At 44.1% G+C, this 18,324-nt stretch overlaps 1 protein-coding gene across 1 annotated transcript; it reads left to right on the top strand.

Moving 5' to 3' along the window:
- The first annotated feature begins 1,897 nt into the window (after positions 1–1,897).
- On the top strand, positions 1,898–15,940 carry LOC135916949 (uncharacterized). The gene is made up of 5 exons (XM_065450394.1): positions 1,898–2,039; positions 3,821–3,972; positions 13,422–13,522; positions 14,973–15,070; positions 15,624–15,940. Exons 2-5 carry the CDS (start codon positions 3,908–3,910, stop codon positions 15,711–15,713), a joined length of 354 nt encoding a protein of 117 aa, XP_065306466.1. The 5' UTR covers positions 1,898–2,039; positions 3,821–3,907; the 3' UTR covers positions 15,714–15,940.
- Positions 15,941–18,324: the final 2,384 nt, after the last annotated feature.

Raw genomic sequence — 18,324 nt, 5'->3', positions numbered from 1 at the left:
AAAAAAGAAAAAAAAGATCCTCAGCTGCCTAAACTATTTCTTTTTAGTACTGAAATTACAACCATGACGTCAGGCTTCGGCATTCTCTGCAGTCCTTTTACACCACAAACTTAACAGCACATAAACCTGCTTGTTGAAGAAATTTACTTTATTTTTGTACCTTGAGCATGGCGTGTTGTTAGCGCGTGCACTTTCCTTTTAGCATACAGCTAATCCATGTACAAACGCCTCGACGATTAACTTTTACCTTAGTTACTCATATGAAACAGTGCTTCACTATTGCGAAGAGTATTTAGCGTGTGTCGACTGTTAAACTAATTCACTATAAGCAAAAGCGCTTCAAGTTTGTTACTGGCCCGTTGTTCCTCCTTTACTGATATGCTGAGCATTCTATTGCGATAGCAATTATATGGACACTCCAGGCGCATTTCTTCTGACGGCGTCGCCGTCACCTTGAGGTTCCGTACAAAGTCCAAGTGCGATAAAATCATCACCGCGCGCTGTATGCGGTATGCGCGAGTGAAAAATTGGAGGACGCTTAAGCTTCGCCTTCAAGAGTGGAACGCGATAGCGTTCCCGTCGACCCGCCAATGGGTGTAAGACAATGGGCTACAGGGCAGCCATCACTTACGAGGCGCCCCGCATCAGACGCGGTGAGCGTCGAGCCATATGGTCGAGCAACGCGGCGTTCGGCGCAGCAATGAAACGTGCGCCTGAGCAAGCGGAGCGAACCAAAGAACTCGGTATCCCGGAGGGGGAAATGATGCACGCCAGCCAAACGCCGTGATCGGCACGGGCAGAGAGATAGAGAGATAGTGATCTAAAGAAAGGAAGGACGCTTGATTCTGCGGAGGGAGCGAGGCGAAGCGTTGTCAGGGGAGAGAGTCCGAACCGCGACAGCTCCAATGCGCGCGTGGCGCGCCATCTGTCGAGGCAGCGCCGTACATGGAGAGGAGGGGCTCTTCTGTGTTTGCCGCAAGATGGCTCTCCGTGTGCGGAAAGCGCAGAAGAAATGCAGCGAAACGCACTTCGCTACTCGTGTAATTGCGACTTCTGTAAGTTACATGTTCATAATTACCTATATACACCACAGTATAACTTTCCACGGCTCGTTTCGAAGGCAACACCGCATTCACTAGAGGCGCGTTTGTACCTTTTGGAAGCATCGAAATCGTGGCTGAGTGGTAGCGTCTCCGTCTCACACTCCGGAGACCCTGGTTCGATTCCCACCCAGACCATCTTGGAAGTTGCTTTTTATTTATGGAGTGCCTGCCGTGATTTATCGCTCACGGTCAACGCCGCGAAACGCTGACGCCGACACCGACGCCGACACCGACGCCGACGACACCGGCTTTTCTGCGACACGAGCTCCTTAACGCTATCGCGTTAAAACGTGCGAGGGGTCAGCCTGCGATCGCGGCTCAATCTCGCTCAGGCAATGGCGGAAAGCGGGGAGGCAGCGCCCCGCCTTCTGTCGCGCGCAAGGGGCCGCTGCATCTTGAAAGTAGAGTGTACTAGAACGAGGCCCGTATTCTAGTACACTCTACTTGAAAGCTATCTGCGACAGATACAGAGTCCGCGCTGCAGCCCTGCGTTTTCGGGACTTAGTTCGCCTTGATAAGAGCTAGGGCACGAAGGTCAAATCGTTCGCTGCTGTTGCCGTGTTTCGTCACTTCAGCATTTTGACAGTGACCTTCCGCGGTCATCGAGAGAGATGTTTTCCGTGTTTGCTTGTGCGCGTGTGACTACCTGCGTGTTAGTTTAGTTAGTGTGCCTTTGTTTACAAGTTCATACGACCGATAAATCTACTATCCTTGCTTCGTATAGATGTAGACTAATTTGCTATCGCAATCGATGCTTCGCCTTTCGGGCGAAACTGCAACTTTTTTTCTGTTTATTCCCAAAATTAGGCTAATTCATTGTTTTCTTTTTTCGGCTTTTCTTTGGCACAGTTTTTTATTGCACTGTATGCCGCTGCTTCGGGATCATTCGCAGGAATCATCATTCTTGCATTTCTTTTACCCTGGGCAAATGCTAAGGTGAGTACTATTTGGTATAATCCCCTTCGCTGCTTGCGTTGTATTCAATATCCTCTTGGCACGATGCTTTCTGGCACGCTAGCAATCCTAGGCAGTTTTCTATGAATTCACAGGTAGCAGACTGCACTACTGTGGTAATAAATCTTGGGCGATGATTAGGGTGGTGTATTAAGCAAGACATTAAAGCGCACCTTCAAAGTTTGCAGAAACTGGTTCCTTAGCAAAATGGAGTCTTTCTGACTGCAACTGATATCTTGTTGTGGTCCCAAGGGTGCAGTAGCCAGAAGCTCAATCAACTTTGTAGGGTATTGTTATCGTGAAGTGTCATAATGTCTTCCATAATATGTGCCGCGAATGTTCTACAAAGATGAAAGTCTCGTCGCAGTCTATGCTTTAGGCAGCTGACAAAGAAATTTCCTACTTGGTTAAAATAACTTTACCGAAGGGACGTGCACTTCGTAGACGTTTGAATGGGTCATTGGAAGATATTTTGTTTGATTATGAAAGCTAACAAGCCAAGGAAAGATGAGTTCAATTGTCGGTATGTTCAGCATGCTGTCAAGCGCTGTTTGCTGTTTCCTTATCAGCGCTCTTCTGGTTTGTGTAGTGTGCTCTGCGTAGACTTCATCGCGTGTAGTCTCCCAGGAACACATTGTCTTTCGAGAAAAGTATGATATAGCTCCGCCTAACTATTTATCACTATTCATCGTGGTATTTTTACAAACGGAATAGCCGGGGTACTCTCTGCCTCCACTTCTTCACAAAAACCCATTTATGACAGAACAGAACAAGTTTTATCAAAACCACGTGCACAGTGTACAAGGCGTTACACCATCAGGACGGGATAGAATTGCGATGAAAATCTGCGCTCTCATACCTGCAGCTTTCTTTTTGCGAGGAATAACTTGAAATTCAAAACACGGACACTAAGCTTGCTAGAAATGACCGTTGAAGAGTGTTTGCTCATTTTGCAACATATTCAATTGCGCCTCCTTTTGTGCCAAGCAAGACAGCTTGGTCGCTGCTCCTGCCATGTAATTTATTCGACAGGTTGCTTTCTTTTAAGCGGAAATCAGTGCTGACATTCATGGGGCACCGAAGCACTGTCTTTCATAATCTAAAAATACGTTGTAACAAATGCGATGGCTTTTTCAATGAACATATGATTGAAGATCTTTTTTGAAATCGACCTATTATGAAGAAAAATATAATGAGCGCGGTGTTTTATTTCCCCAGCACCCATCAGTTCATACGCTGTTTTCGCTGAAGCTGTGGCGATAGCACTCACCTACCTACTGTTACCTTATTTTTTTTTTTCCGTGGTCAGCAATGGTTACCTTTTGATGTTTTCACCTGAAAGAAAAAATAAGCCCGAACGCAGCAAAAAGAGCAGGAATAGAATGAGCGAGACGCATTTCAATAGCCACCACTTCCCCGTTTCCTTCAAGATCTTGAAAGGTATGGCCATGTTTGCGTTACATCTTGCTCGCAAGATGTTCATGCTCAGGAACCATCACCCAATGGCAGGCGTCTGTAGGCTATCAGGCTGGCTGTAAGCTTATTGCAGAGGTAGCATAGAGCAGAAAAGGAGCGGAGCCACGAAAGCCGGAGCAGAGAATGCAAGCGATTTATTGCGCGAAATTGTAGGTTTCTTGCGGCATGCAGCGCCACATGTGGCTCCACTGTTCTCAGCAGCATTGTGTGCAGATCATGAACTTTATTTACCTTCTTCAAAACATGTTTTAGTGCTAAGAGATTCGTTAACGGTCACCTCTCCACAGGGCACGGCTGTTGCGGCAGTGGGTGTCTTTCTCGTCCAGATATGGCAAACGACTGGCCGCTTCGTGTCCAAAATTGTACCTGCCACGATGCAGTACAGCATGAACAGATGTTCGAACAAATCAACACTGACGCTGCTTGCAGAGAATGACAGGTAAAGTGATTCGTTTTCATATAAGGAGACATCGACACTGTTAGAGTAAAATGGGTTGGGATCAAGATGTCTCGAACGCCTTGTTGAGGAGGCTGCAGAACACTCCGAATAAATCTATGTTCAGTAAATACTGGTTTTAGGACATTTAGGTGCACTCACTGTTTCGTAAAGCTGGTCAAATGAAGTATGTGCTATGATGCGGTGGCGTATGGATGTGCAAGCAAATAAGTGGACGGCTAATTGCAGAGGATGGGATGCCAGTGCAACCTGCACGGTTTTCAGCGCGTATGGGACTCTAGGTGCAAACTTGACGCAACGGTGCATTCAAGCTTGCTGTCCGCAGTCGCCCGAAGGGAGATGACTGTAATACTATAACACTCCGGCTCCACTAAATTCGAGGAAGATTGTGCGGTTATGTTAGAAGACTAGAATGTGCATAGGATTCGCTCAGTTCTGTTAAAGAAAGCCAGGTTATGTATCATAATTCTCTTTTAAACAGATGGAGTATATGCGTCCGTGGAAAGCACAGGAAGTGCTAAAGATGCATGTCGATTAGCACGGATTCCTGTAAAGACGTATCGTCATTTCGGCATCGCCATCAAGTAGGATACTTACTGAAGAAACCGCACGCACAAGCGAGAATAACGTTTTAAATCTTCATTAGATAGTTCTACTTCGAGCTCACAGTAGAACACAAAAGGAAGTTTAGTGACCCTAAGCAAAGACTTTATATAAATATATATATCTGTGTTTTTGTAGTCATATAGGAAGAGAAGAATGAGTATTACTATTACTCTGGATAAAAAGTGTTATCAAGACATCGGGGAGGATACTTGGAACGAACTCATAAATATGAAGCAACAAAGACTGCAACTCTACACAGCGCTGTCTATTGTGTGGCCTTAGATGGCTACTGACCGTAGTGTCGTTTCACAGAACAGAGATTTACTGTGTCTACGTAACTAGCAGTTAAAACTTGTCTGAATCGGCCAGATGTAATCTTAAGCCCTAGATGCCTAATTACAACCGAATAGGAATACAACAAAGGCATGCATGAGGGACGGTACGGTTGGTTCTCTTCTCAACTGTGCGTAGTAGGAACTGAAATAGAAGCCCCCAGAGTGAGGGGAAAAAGAGCGCTTGGTTACAAGAATTGTCCTAATTATTGTGGAACGCATCAGCTTATAAGCATCTGCTAGCCGCCATGGTGGCGTAGTGGCTTTTGTGTTGCGCTGCTAAGCCCAAGGGCGCTGGATCAAATTCCGGTCACGGCTGCCGTATTTCGATAGGCGAGAAATGTAAAAAAAAACGCATGTGTGCTGTGCTTTCAGTCCAGGTTGAAGAACCCCAGGCGGTCAAAATGAGTCCGCAGCCCTCCACTATTTGGTGCCTCATAATCACATCGTGCTTCTGGCACGTAAAACTGCATAATTTCTTTAGTCGAGAATCTGCAGCTATCCCTGCCGTCACATATCATTGATACGCATAAAGGAGCCCAGCGGGAATCAGTCAGTTTGTCAGAGTGCTCTTAACGTTGGGATGCCAAGGCAACGACATCTCATGAATACATAGTAGAACAAGCTGTGTTGAAAGTACTGATCCTAGCGCACGGTACTTTCATTTATCTTGATTAGTTTTTTTAATTATATTGCGCTCACTTTGAAGTGGACACTTTAGCGGAAGGGAGAATCTTTGTAACTTCTATGTAGTTAGTGAATACTTACTGTAAGCTTTTTTTTGGCAGAATTTCAGTGTGATGCCACATTTCATATATACAGTAAAAGCTCGTTAATTCGAACCGCAAGGGGAAGCCGCTTCAGTTCGAATTAACGAAAGTTCGAACTAACGAAAGTGAAGGAGAGCAACAGTACACTGCGATTTGGAAGCAGTAGGGAATGTCAGAAATTTGGCGTGTCAGAAAGTGATGGCGTCTGCCGCGGGCACACGCCATCTTCAAGTCGAAGCTCTGGGTCCGACTGTGCCACACCACCGATGTCCACCGAAACGAACGTTAGCCGAGGCTTAACACCATCACAATGAATCGCGACCGCCGATACCTCCTAAGCTGAAAACAGAGGTACACAACCGATGAAGACTGCAGAGACAAAGACGCCGAACATGTGAAGGTGGCGAAGGCCCTGATTCGTTGGTTCTTGATCGCAAGCGCAGCTGCGACGTACTTGATTCGCCGTGTTTTGGCGCTTGCCGTGGCATCTCCGCACAACATTACCAGCTGTACAAGATTTTCAAAGCCTCCGAGATTCGCAATGGGCAAGAAGTATCGGAGGTTACGTAGAACGGAGAGGCGGCAGCCGCCGCTGCCTTCTGGCTGACCCCGCGTCGGTTAGATTTTTTTTTCCCGATTTTGCCTTCTCTCGCCGTTCTCTCCGTTTAGGGGGCAATACAGCCTTGTGTGTAGGCAGTAGGCACGTTTCTCTGGCCGTGTGCCAGGCGAGCGTAGTTCGAATTATCCGTGAGGGAACCTTCTCGCGTTCGAATTAACGGACTTTTTTGTACATAGACTTCTGTGGAGCTTGGCCGGACCAAATCGTACAGTTCGAATTATCCATAAATTCGAATTATTGAAGTTCGAATTAACGAGCTTTCACTGTAATGTAGCCTTTGACCGCCAGTTAACCAGCAATAATAATAATAATAATAATAATAATAATAATAATAATAATAATAATAATAATAATAATAATAATAATAATAATAATAATAATATCTTTTAGTCACTCCAATTCGTACAACGCGTTCCAGCCTGCTTTAGCGTTACCGCTTGTGTGCAAGGCTGGTAGCCAGGTTAAGTACATGAAACAGCGAAGAAAACGTAAAAGAAAGGAAAATACGCAGCAATTGCTTGTGCAAAGTAAAAACGAACAAACAAAAACTAACATTAAAATGATAGTAAATTTTCCACCGTGCACCCTTTCATACACGAAATAAAAAGCTTAAAAATAAAGCAAATATTAAATTACCTCAGTCTATATTATCGTTTAACCACAATCGAAGAAACCTTTAAAAGTTTTTTAATCCGCTAATGCTCAGGATGTTTCTCATTTTATTGAAGTAATTAGGAACATAGTACATGCGTTTTTTTCATAGTTGGTGAAGATACGGGGTATGACATACTTTTCCGACTGACGGAATGTTATTGTTATCTATTTCATCGCTGATTAGATCATGAAAAACCTCTAGTAGGTTTACAGTACTTTTGCCTCTGCGGAAACCATACCGGGGGTTCTAGTAGATGGTGCTGCTCAAGAAATGATGTCATGCTAATTTGCACAATTTTCTCCGTTACATAGGCAATCGAGGATAAAATTGCACTTGGCCTATAATTATTACAATCCCTTTTAGAGCTTCTCTTGTGCAATGGTCTTATTACACTTCTTTTTGTGTACCTGTGAATTTGGCCGGTTATGAAAGTTTTGTGGAAATAGAAAAAAAATATAGTTTTAAGTTTGTCACAATGCACCATGAGATCTCTCATTCTAGCACTGACATATCCAGGCGATTTTGTTATTGACACTGTTTACAACACATCCCACAATTCCGGCTGAGTAACAATAGGCATGTAAGCTGAATGAATGCTCGAAGTAACAGGAGTAGCGTTCGCCATATCCCTTCCCTGTCTACACAAGGAGGTAACAAGTTCCACGATGTGCTTATTGAACTCAGTGGCCAAATCCACGCTGTTTTTATCTGGAAAGGCCTATCCTAAAGTATCGTCAATGCTTTTCGTGGACGGTTTTCCTACGGTGCTCTGCTCCAAGTTCCATGTTTCTTTGTTTTTACATCCCTACTGCATGTCGATAATCGATTTAGCTGGTACTGTTTCGAAGGGAAGATTTCGGTGCCTCTTTCTTCGACTTTCCCACTGCTGCTGCTGCTGCTGCTATGCCTGCTGCTGTCTGGCACACCACGTCGGGGTGTGATTCAGAGCGTGTGTGTACATGGCAGGAGCACAGAAGAAGGGAAAGTCGACGAGAAGAACTAGTTCAGACCCCTCAGCGTCGAATGTGAACAATACCCTCTGGAACTCTGGGCGTAGATACATTTGCCTCTTGACAGCTGTAATTATATGTGACCACCTTCAAAAGCTGTTACCTTTACACTAACGTGTGAGTCCAGAGGGGACGTAGATAGCGCTGTAGAGATGATAGTGGAGAAGAGACAAGGGAGGGGGGGGGACGTGAGAAAGCAGGGAAACCCTACTACCATGTGACAGCGGCTGCGGGGAAACTGGATAAGCTTAAGCTCAAGGTATGGTACAGTGCGTTGCTGCTATTTCTGAAAAATAGCACAATGCAAATATGTCAAGCGAACCAATTACGCAGGGCTGCAGGAGCATGGTCGCATTAATTAAGGCGCGCCGCCGGATCCAGGCGACACCACGGAAGCGATCGACCGTCAAATCAATACATCTGTGGTCGTCGCGGGAGCTTTGCGGCTATGGCATGGCTAGAGGGCGTGGATTTGATCCCACTCGCAACAGCCGCATTTCGACTGGGGGCAAAATAGAAAACGCACGCGCGCTTAAATTTTGGGACAAGTTAAAGAACACCATGGTGCCAAAATTAATCCGGAGTCCGCCATTAAGGCGCGCCTCATAATTCGATTTTGGTTTTGGCACACACAGCCCCATAATCCCATTCAAGTTTAATACTTCTGCCACGATGGGATGTGCCATGTGAGGTAATGGCAATGCTGAACTCTCTCAGAGCTTATGAAATATGGCTCAGAACAACACGTCAAGCAAACACCTCTCCCTGTCTGTTCTGTGTACTACACAGACAAACAGCAGTGGTTCACGCAAGGTAACGCTTAACGTCAACTCACCACTCTTGTGTTAGACTAAACGTTCAAGAAATTAAGCTATCGCCGTCAACATCACCGCTAATTATCGTCAATCAAAGCATCCAGCACGGAAAGCTTCGCTCACATCGATTCCCAAAGTGCGTGAAACCTGCACAATTTTTTTGCCAGTCTTATTTTTGCTGTAACTTTATTTCGCAGTTTCCTGAATTCTTCTCTGACTACGAAGTCGTGTAGGTGCTCATTGCATCTTCCTAACAGTTTACTCCTAATGTTTACTCTTAATTATTTCGCATGAAATCTGAGTTTTACGACCAACGCATTTCAGTTGCGACGTTGATATAATGTCCACAAAAATGTACCAACACAGAAAACATAATGGTAACGCTACTTCAGAGCTATCTGCGTGTTGCAGTGGGGTCAGCGTTTCATGGAAGACAAATTCAGGGCTGACCCTTTAAAATGGGCCTTGGTAGCGAAGTAACAGCTTAGCTTCACTTAAAGGAATCATTTTCTAATGAGATGAGTACAGAACACATAAGCACTTATGAAATTGAGGATTCTATTTAGAAATTGTTTTGTACAGGTTTGATAGGGCAATGTCGGAGCCTCCTCCATTTGAATGAGAGATTACTCGAAATGAAAAAAGGAAAAAAATTGTTGTGTAACATTTATTCATTCACGCGCTTTTCAGTACTTTTTTTTTCAGAAACACAGAATGGCATTTCTTAAATATGTGGTCTTGTTCATCGCAGTACCTAACATAATTCAGTCAAAACTAGAGCCAGTGACACACAAGCCAGGCTTGCCGAAGACAATTTTTCGTACTTATGGATCACGCACGTCATAAAAGTTCTTGTGAGGAAGCTGTCAGGTGCATATGTGCGATCAATAATTCACCTCTATACCGCTCATCTGCTGGGTTTCCTGCGCTACAACTTGTCTGTGCTGGGTAGGACATGTAAAACGAACATCAGTGACCTCCATTCAGTACAATCTCAAGCTCTGCGAATATTTCCTGGCTTTCACTGGTGTGTTCCTTCGGAGGCGACTTTTGTCATCGTCTATGATCGGCCAGTTACTACTTATATTCACGTCAACACTTTAAAAACGAAGCCACTCACTTTTCTCGGTTTCCATCACACCATCTAGTCTCCCTTCCTGCGGCAAGTCTACTTTGTGCGTTCAGTGCTATAGCTCCTGCCAATCATGCAACTCTATCCCTCGAACTTGAAGCCTTTTTACCATATTTACCATATGTTAACCTGTCTACTGATTTTTACCTGTTTACGTGGTTACCGCTGATGCGCATACACCCCTCCAAATCATTCTTACATTCTTGGCATCAAAAAGAAAAGCACGTCGTCATCTTTAACTCTGCAACAGGCCACACTAGTAATCTTGTGTAAGAAGATCCGATAGAACCCCTCTTGCAATGAATGTCAACGTTTCAAGTGATGTATCGACACACCGTATTGCTACCGCTGAAACAAGTCGTGTATTAGGTATGCACTCAGCCACAATGATCTCTCGCGCTTCCCTCAGGACGTGCTGCCACCTAGGGCCACTGCAGTGAAGTCCCCGTGGGGAGCGTGCGTGACACTATCTTCAGACCTGAGAAATTTAAATAATGTTTTTCATTGAAAAGCGACACCTACTCACTGGCACGCACCAAGTGAACCAAGTTGGTGTGAAACAGGTTTATTGAAGAGCGGCAGATACATTGTGACCAATGACCAGCGGCATATGCCCAGCGACCCATGTTGGTGTTGTTGCCCGAGGCTCGAGCCCACATACCCAGTGACCCAAATTGACATAAACGAAATTCATTAAAGATTGGCACATGCCTAGTTTCACATACCCAGTGATGGAAGCTGGGGTTAATGAGGTGTATTGAAGAGCGGAGCATACCCAGTTGCGCAAACCCAGTTGTACATGCCCAGTTGTTGTTGCGTCAGAACATGGCTTGTGCCTCACTATTAAAAAAGTGTGCACTATTCGGGACTTGTCCCGCAACAATAATCCTCTTCTGCCTTACTTGCGTTCCCTTTCTTTAACGCTACGAGTGCGGTACTTCCAGGTCACGAAGGGCATGCGCGTTATCAGCGTGACATAGCATTCTCGACAGAAAAGTGACAAGCACAGATTTTTCAGGACTGGAAACGCAAGCAAGGCAGATGGCGATTATGGTTGTGGGACAAGATAACCCCAACGGGTGCAAACTTTTTTAAGGGGGTCACAGACCCAGTGATCCAAATTGCTATTCGAGAGATTCCTTGACGTGTGGCAGTTACCTAGTTTCACATGCGCTATTATGCAAGTTGCGGTTAATGAGGTTGATTGAAGAGTGGCGCATATTGAGTAGCACATGCCCAGTGACACAAGTTGATTAGACGATTTGTTTGGAACTCCGTCTCCTCATCACAGCGGCCCCGATACTCTTACCATTATACCATTGACTCCGAGGTAACCCAAATTGGTGGAGAAACAGTTAGCGAGAGACCCAGACAGACAGAACAATGTAAATTGGGTAAATTGTGTGAAATACCCTAATGATGCTAATCGCATTAAAACGCAGTTGGCGCCTTCACGTTCACCCGGATAGTCAGGTTTCTGCAAGCTCTGCAAGTGCAGCGGTCATTGCTGGGAGATCCATCACCATCAAGTTCAAGATCTGTCATTGGGTGTCATTGACGCTGGCAGAATCCACCACCTTCCGTGCTGCACTGGAGTTCCTAATTCAAAGAGCGACGCAGACGTGTCCATATTCTCTATACCGCATCTCTTCAGTGTCTTCTTTCGTCATTTAATTACGTACCTAAAATTACGGACTGACATAAGACGGCTCAATTACCAGGCAATCGATGTACAGCACAACGTAGCATATCAGTGCATGCGGGGCCATTGCGGCATCTATGGTGCTGACTGTGCGGATGACGCCATACAATCTGGGGCCGCATAACGTAAAACTACAATCTGTTTTTATTCCAATCATCTGACGTCAAGTTTACGTAAGCATTGATGCAAGCATTGGGCGGTAACCCGCAGCGTTGTTTGAAAAGCCCAATCAAACGCGCTCCTCGCTTATAGGAGGTCACTTTTTTGCTTTCAAAGCGAATAGAATTGCCGGCATTGAGCAGATTACCATCTTGAATTGGCTGAAAAGAGGCTAGGAACACGCCTAAGTGGAGGAAGATTCGATGGGGCCGAGCCAGCATAGTGAAAGTAGATAACCGGCCGAAGAGGGTGGTGCCGGCGTCTGTGATTGATCCGCTTCCCCTTACTTAGCCTGCGGTGGTTGGTGGAAAATCCCGGAGGCGTGTAACGTAACGTTAAAAATGCCGCCAGAATGGCTCCTCAGCAACGGATAGTTGGTAAAGTGGTGTCGCATATATGCTAAAATGGCTCGATAATGTTATAGTGCCGCGGAAAAATGTTTATTTATGCAAATAAATCCATGATCCTCACCCGTTCTAAGTAGCTAGTGCCACAGCAATTCGTGGGCATCCATTTTCTATTCCTTTCAGAACGGGGCACCTTCCGGCTATTCAGAAAAATTCAGTTTTGTTCGGCACATTACTGCGTCTTTAACGCGTACACGTAACTTTGACGCTATGAGTTTTCGTGGTTTCGTGACGTCGCGTGACACACAGGCGAAGTGGGTGCAAACCGAAAACCGGCAAAGAAGGGATCGAATGAGAAATAATTATTTGTCTTTCGTTCGGTGTAATCATACATATTCAGTGTGTATACATCATACCAGATGGGGCGTTTTCGCGGTTTTATGACGTCGCGTGAGAGACAGGCTAAGTGGGAGTGGCCCGCAAACTGTTGACCGATCCTGGAGGGCTGATTGAATTGGAATATAAAAGTTTGGAATTGCTTTACGGTATAGCTTCCCTGTCCACAATGATATACTTTGTATAGCAATACCACTGCCGAGAACCAATACATCTACAAGGTTCCGCTCAACAGCCCGCCAACATATATGGCACATTAGTATCTACTCGACAAAACATTCAATTACTCGCCTCCATTGCTTGGATCCTCAAGCAAGAACTTGGTCTTCCGCCAGGGAAATCGCGAGCTGAAGGAACAATTCTGTGCCGCCTGTGGCTTAGCGTGTCTTTCGAAAGCACCTATTCAATTCTCATGGTAATGGCCCAGAACCCTATTTTCTACAAGTGTGACTGCGAAGAGACAATTGCAGACCTTCTTTGCGCATGTGCTCTCTTCAGTGCGCCTAAATAAAAACTCTTAACCAGATCAGGTAGATTAAATAAGCCCCCATTGTCGGAAGAGATAATCGTCTGAGACTGATCGAGATTGTCATCTGCACAGAAGGCGTTGAATACTTTATTGCTCTTCTTGAGATCATGTGGACTTAGTTACGGCATTGAGAATGGTCGTACACTACAGCACACATATCTGCAGTTTTTTTTTTCAGATGCTTGTTTTCTTCCTTTTTTGTTTGCTTGTGTATCTTTATATAATCTTTAAGTCTCTTTACTCCCTTACACCGGCACATTGTATCGAGCCGGTCTCTGCACTGAGTAATCTTCCTTAATTTTCTTCTTCTCCTGCTCCACCGGCTCCTGTGTGCGTATGGTCCCGATGCACGCTTCCAGACCAGACGTGTTCCTTCTGTACCGCCTGTCACCATACTGGTGCTGCCTCTTCTCCATGTGTTCTACGGTACTACTTGGTCTGACACTAAGCCTTTTCTGTGGTAAGTCAACAAAACGCTTACCCGAGGCTCTCGAAAGCACAGCAGTGCGTCTCATTATATAGTTTTTTAATTCCTTCGTGTTGTACCGTGCTTTCACGGAATAAGTTGTTTAGGACGAGAAGGCAGACCTAAGCTGCGAGCAATTGCGTGTTGAAGGCCTGCATTATTTTTAAGTATCACCAGCGGTTTCCTTAATCTATGCTAACATGCAGCCATCAACGTGCCTTCTTTTCACAACTGCTCCCGAACAGAATGCCACATTAGCCTCCTTAAAATAACGCGATGTCCTATACCGTTTATGATACCTCTATATCCGGTTACTCAATGTAACCGGAAGGTCATAGTAGCTGCCACTGCGCCAAACCTCTTGTAGCCGAAACGTGCGGCATTTCGGACAAGGTTTCCTTGGAACTGGGTTGCTACTGTATGTCTTACCTTCCCAAACTCCTCTTGCGTCACCATAACACCTACTGCTCTCAGTTGCTCGACCAACAAACGAAGTTATATACCGGCCCACTCCGAGTGGCTGTGTCTTTCTGCTGTTGCTACGCATGAACCTTGTCCATCAGATTGCAGGCCTCGGCAGCCGCGTTTATATATTTTTAGGCTGAAGTTCAAAGATTTCGGTGCACAGTAAGCCCAGCGGATCTCTCGCAGGTGATGTGTTGATTAGCGACTACAAACAAAACGAATCAATTAATAACCAATCTGTTAATGCCAGTCATTATGAACGGATGAATACTGATCATTACCATTCGAATCAGTTCTTACCGATAAATATCTATAAATCAGTTCTGATCATTGGCAGTGGAAGCGGTGAAAAAATACCGTTCGGAATTACGCGTAAATGGAAAGCTGAAATCATCATCGAAGGTGCACGGTGGTTTCAGGTTCACGAATGTTGTTTCAAACAAAACCTACCCATCCGTACTTTCAGTTTTTTTTTCTGCATACTGCTTTCCTAATAGAGAACTATGCCACAGGACATGCCACTCTTCACTATCCAAACTTGATACGGCTTGCTTCGACATGAAGAAGCATGACATACTCTTTATAACATACAGTGAGACGAATGTTCGTGGTGCCTTCTAAGCCCAACTAAGACACTGTTTTTCAAATAATACAGACGCAAATAAAGGCAGGCGCTTGTTTAGCAGAACGCAGATGTTAAATATAATTATTTTCTGACGTGTTGAATAATGAGCTATTCTTAAAGAATTCACAACATTATTACTGAGCACGCGAAGCGGCCCCCTTTACTAGTACGCGATCCACAGCTTTCACGTTCACGCGGAACTTCGATCTCTTGCATTTTCTTGTTTGCTGCTCATTTGGCCACTGCTAGCCTTTGTAGTCCTTCTTGTCAATTAGGGCCAAATAGATTGTGGGAAAAATGTACATGCTTTACGATAAAGTTCCAGGGCAGTAAAACGTCAAATTTTACACCCAGCGCGACCGGGCAGTAACGTCAAGGAGACACTCCGCCTTACGAGTCCACTCATGTTGAAGTTCTGGCGCAGAGTTGGGCTTATGCCCTCTTTGAGGGAGGTGAGTACTCATGAAATCTATCGTTTCTCTGGCTGACCTTTCTACTTTACTCGTGTGACACATGCAGGATGTTTCTGAGGATGCGTTCGAAATACCCTAAAATGACAAAGATGTGATAATTAGGCAATTTCCTAAGGATTGCTTCTAGCACAGAGACATAAAATTTTTATTGATTCGTAGTGGTAATTAGATATAGAGTCTGGATAGTTTGACTAATTGACTGTTTAATTTATATAGTCACATGATCGATATGATTGCGAGATTTGAAGCTAGTCGTCCGAGGATTTCATAACGATTTCTAGACGTGGAACAAGCTGACGCTGCTAATTTCTCCAGGCCATGTATATCGTTGTGGAAACGCAATCGCGAGAAAATTGCTTAATGATCGCGTCATCGTTATTCTTAAGGAATGTTGATGGCATTTTCTTAAACTCCCGCTATAAAGACCACTCGGAGAAAAACGTAAAAAACGGCTTTAAGTATTTCCTTGTTGCTAGGACTTTTAAGCAAAAAACAATTACCTGGTATTTCACTGCCATTGCTCCTTTTCCAGCATGCTGTTTCCATCGAAGTCAACGGACGAGAATGCAATGGGACAACCACTGAACTGAAACCGTTGCGGGCACAAGAAAGATTTGCATGATTAAATTCAATGTCTTCGGCTACTGTCAGACAGACACTTATAATTCGTTCATCCTTAGTCACAAGTGTTTGCTGAGTGCGTATCACGCCTTTGAATAATAGTAATAAAGAAACTCACGTGAATAAGAGCCATGACTGCTTTTTAACATTGTCAGCAATAAAGTAATCATCGAGAGATCATGCATTTGCTTTTCACTATTCTTTTATCACATCATGAAAATAGATGGCTTAGATAACCGACTTGAGAAAATAAAGAAAGGAAGGTGGCATGAAGTGCATGAAATAAAGTTTCATTGTTCTGTTGAATGCTACAGATTTTCTATTTGTTATAGTTTCTACAGTTGTTTAATTGATAGCGAATAATTTCAATGCTGGTACTACTCATTGAAGAATAAATAACTGCTAACGTATGATCCGCCAGAGTTCAGAGTAAACTCTGTTATATGTATATTTGTAAATATAAATTGTACGTAGTTATGGGCAAATAATGTCGCTAATTTTAAAAAAAATGTTGCTACGTGTACATGTTGGGCACACAATATTCGTGAGCTTTGCTCGATGTTCTCAACTGGCAGCCTTCCTGTGCACATAGTACGCTACGAAATGTCCTTCATAGTTTCCTACTTGTATCCCTCCAAGAGCTACGGAGATGTTCCCCGCTCTTTACGTTTTCTTTTCCATCTATAAAGAAGAAGATAGAAGTTATTGACAGGAATGACAGAGAGGTCGACCTGTGCTAGTGCACTGTAGTCTGCTACTCTGCACTGGGGAAGAGTGAAGGGGAGTGAAAGTACTGGGATAGGTGATGATGATAAAAGAAGTGGTGAGTGCTTATGGATATTATACAGCGGCCCTACTCGAGCCGTTCGTCTAGCGTGTCATGCAGAAACTTCAGCGGCACTTTATTTGCCCGCATTGAAGTTGCAGTGTCAGGCCATGGGCCGAGGATAGCGTCCTCCGACAGTGGTTGCCTGCCAACGCTGGCTAGGGAACTTTCCAACGTCCTTCAATCCAGCATATATGCTGGGCAATCGCACATCTGTTCCAGCGTTTCAGGCGTCTGGCAGTGTTCACAATCAGGGCTGTTCCACTGGCCGATGAGGTGTGCGTAGCGACGAGTGAAATTAACGTCCGTCCCAATCCTGAGTAGCAATGACGTTTTACTCGGCGCAACTTTCGGGGGCAAACAGAATTTACCGTCTGGGTCGATCATATGTTGGCGTCTGTGAATGTCATCGTGGTGAAACAAAAACACGTGGCTGTCAACTGCTGGTTCATAGAGAGAGGGAGAGGGATATAAGGAAGGCAGGGATGTTAACCAGTCGAGAGTCTGATTGGCTACCCTACGCTGGGGGAAGGGAGAATGGGAAGAGAGAGAGGTTATAGCAATCCGGCAGTCTGCATATAGGCTGGGAGATCGGCCCGGTGATCAGCGATGGGCTGTTAAGCGGAAAGTTTAGCCAAGGGGTTTATATATATATATATATATATATATATATATATATATATATATATATATATATATATATATATATATATATATATATATATATATATATATATATATATATATGTGGAAATGGAGAAGTTTTTCTTGGCATCACTATTCCAAATCTGATAGGGTTTCTTCCTTTTAAAAGTAAAACTTAATGTCTGATGACTTTCGGAATCAAGATAATATTTAGGCTTTTAATTTGATGAATGCTTGATAATTGCAAAATGGCAAAATAGAAAGAAGTACCTTGTATATGACTCTGTGGTTAAACAATAAAAACGGTATCCCAATCCTGTAAACTACACTTACTCATACATCTAAAGCGCGCAAAATGGATGTATTGGACACCACTAATTCGTGAGCAGGACTTCCGCAAAACCCTCATAGGCACAAAACACTGCCCATAAACTGACTCGAAGACAGATATATCAGCTATATAGTATCAATAAAATCAATTTTGCCCAGAAAGAAGGTCAGTAGGAAAGAAAAGGCTTTGGATACGTTGGATGTGAATCCAGAAATGTCTGCTGGGTCAACTCTGACGTGTTTTTCATTCGGTTTCCGTACTTATTTATTAGTCACTAAAATACCTAAAGTGCCTGTAACTGCGTTGTAATCTGTAACTGCGTTCTATATTAAACGGTAGTGCACATGGAATAACTAAAATACTTCACCTTACATAGGCTAAACAGGCGCTCATGTTCGCAAACAATTATTCGTACGCAAGTAAGCGTTGCCCTTGAGCAGTGTTTGAAATGAGCTCTATTGGAGGAGCATCGCACGCGTAATGCTAACACGTGGGATCGTTCCCCACCTGCGGCAAGTTGTTTCTTCATCCACTTTCAATTCCAATTATTTATAATTTATTTATTTCAATTAGCAAGTACAAGTAATTTCCCCCGTGTTGTTTTTGGTGTCTATATTGCCTTCTTATGATATGATTCACTCAGAAATGTAATTGATAACCTTTACCAACTCCTGCTTCAGGAAAGTAATTGAGAAATTACTAAATTACTTGGTTACAGTTACGTTAGTTTTCTCTCAAACCTAATTAAAGGCGCAGTATCGCCGATAGGCGAAACATTAATAGTAATTGCGTAATAATAGCCAACTACAT

The sequence above is a fragment of the Dermacentor albipictus genome, unplaced genomic scaffold, assembly GCF_038994185.2.
Source record: "Dermacentor albipictus isolate Rhodes 1998 colony unplaced genomic scaffold, USDA_Dalb.pri_finalv2 scaffold_38, whole genome shotgun sequence".
Taxonomy (NCBI): Eukaryota; Metazoa; Arthropoda; class Arachnida; order Ixodida; family Ixodidae; genus Dermacentor; species Dermacentor albipictus.
The sequence above is the reverse complement of the archived record's forward strand: the minus strand, read 5'-3'. Positions and strand labels throughout refer to the sequence as shown.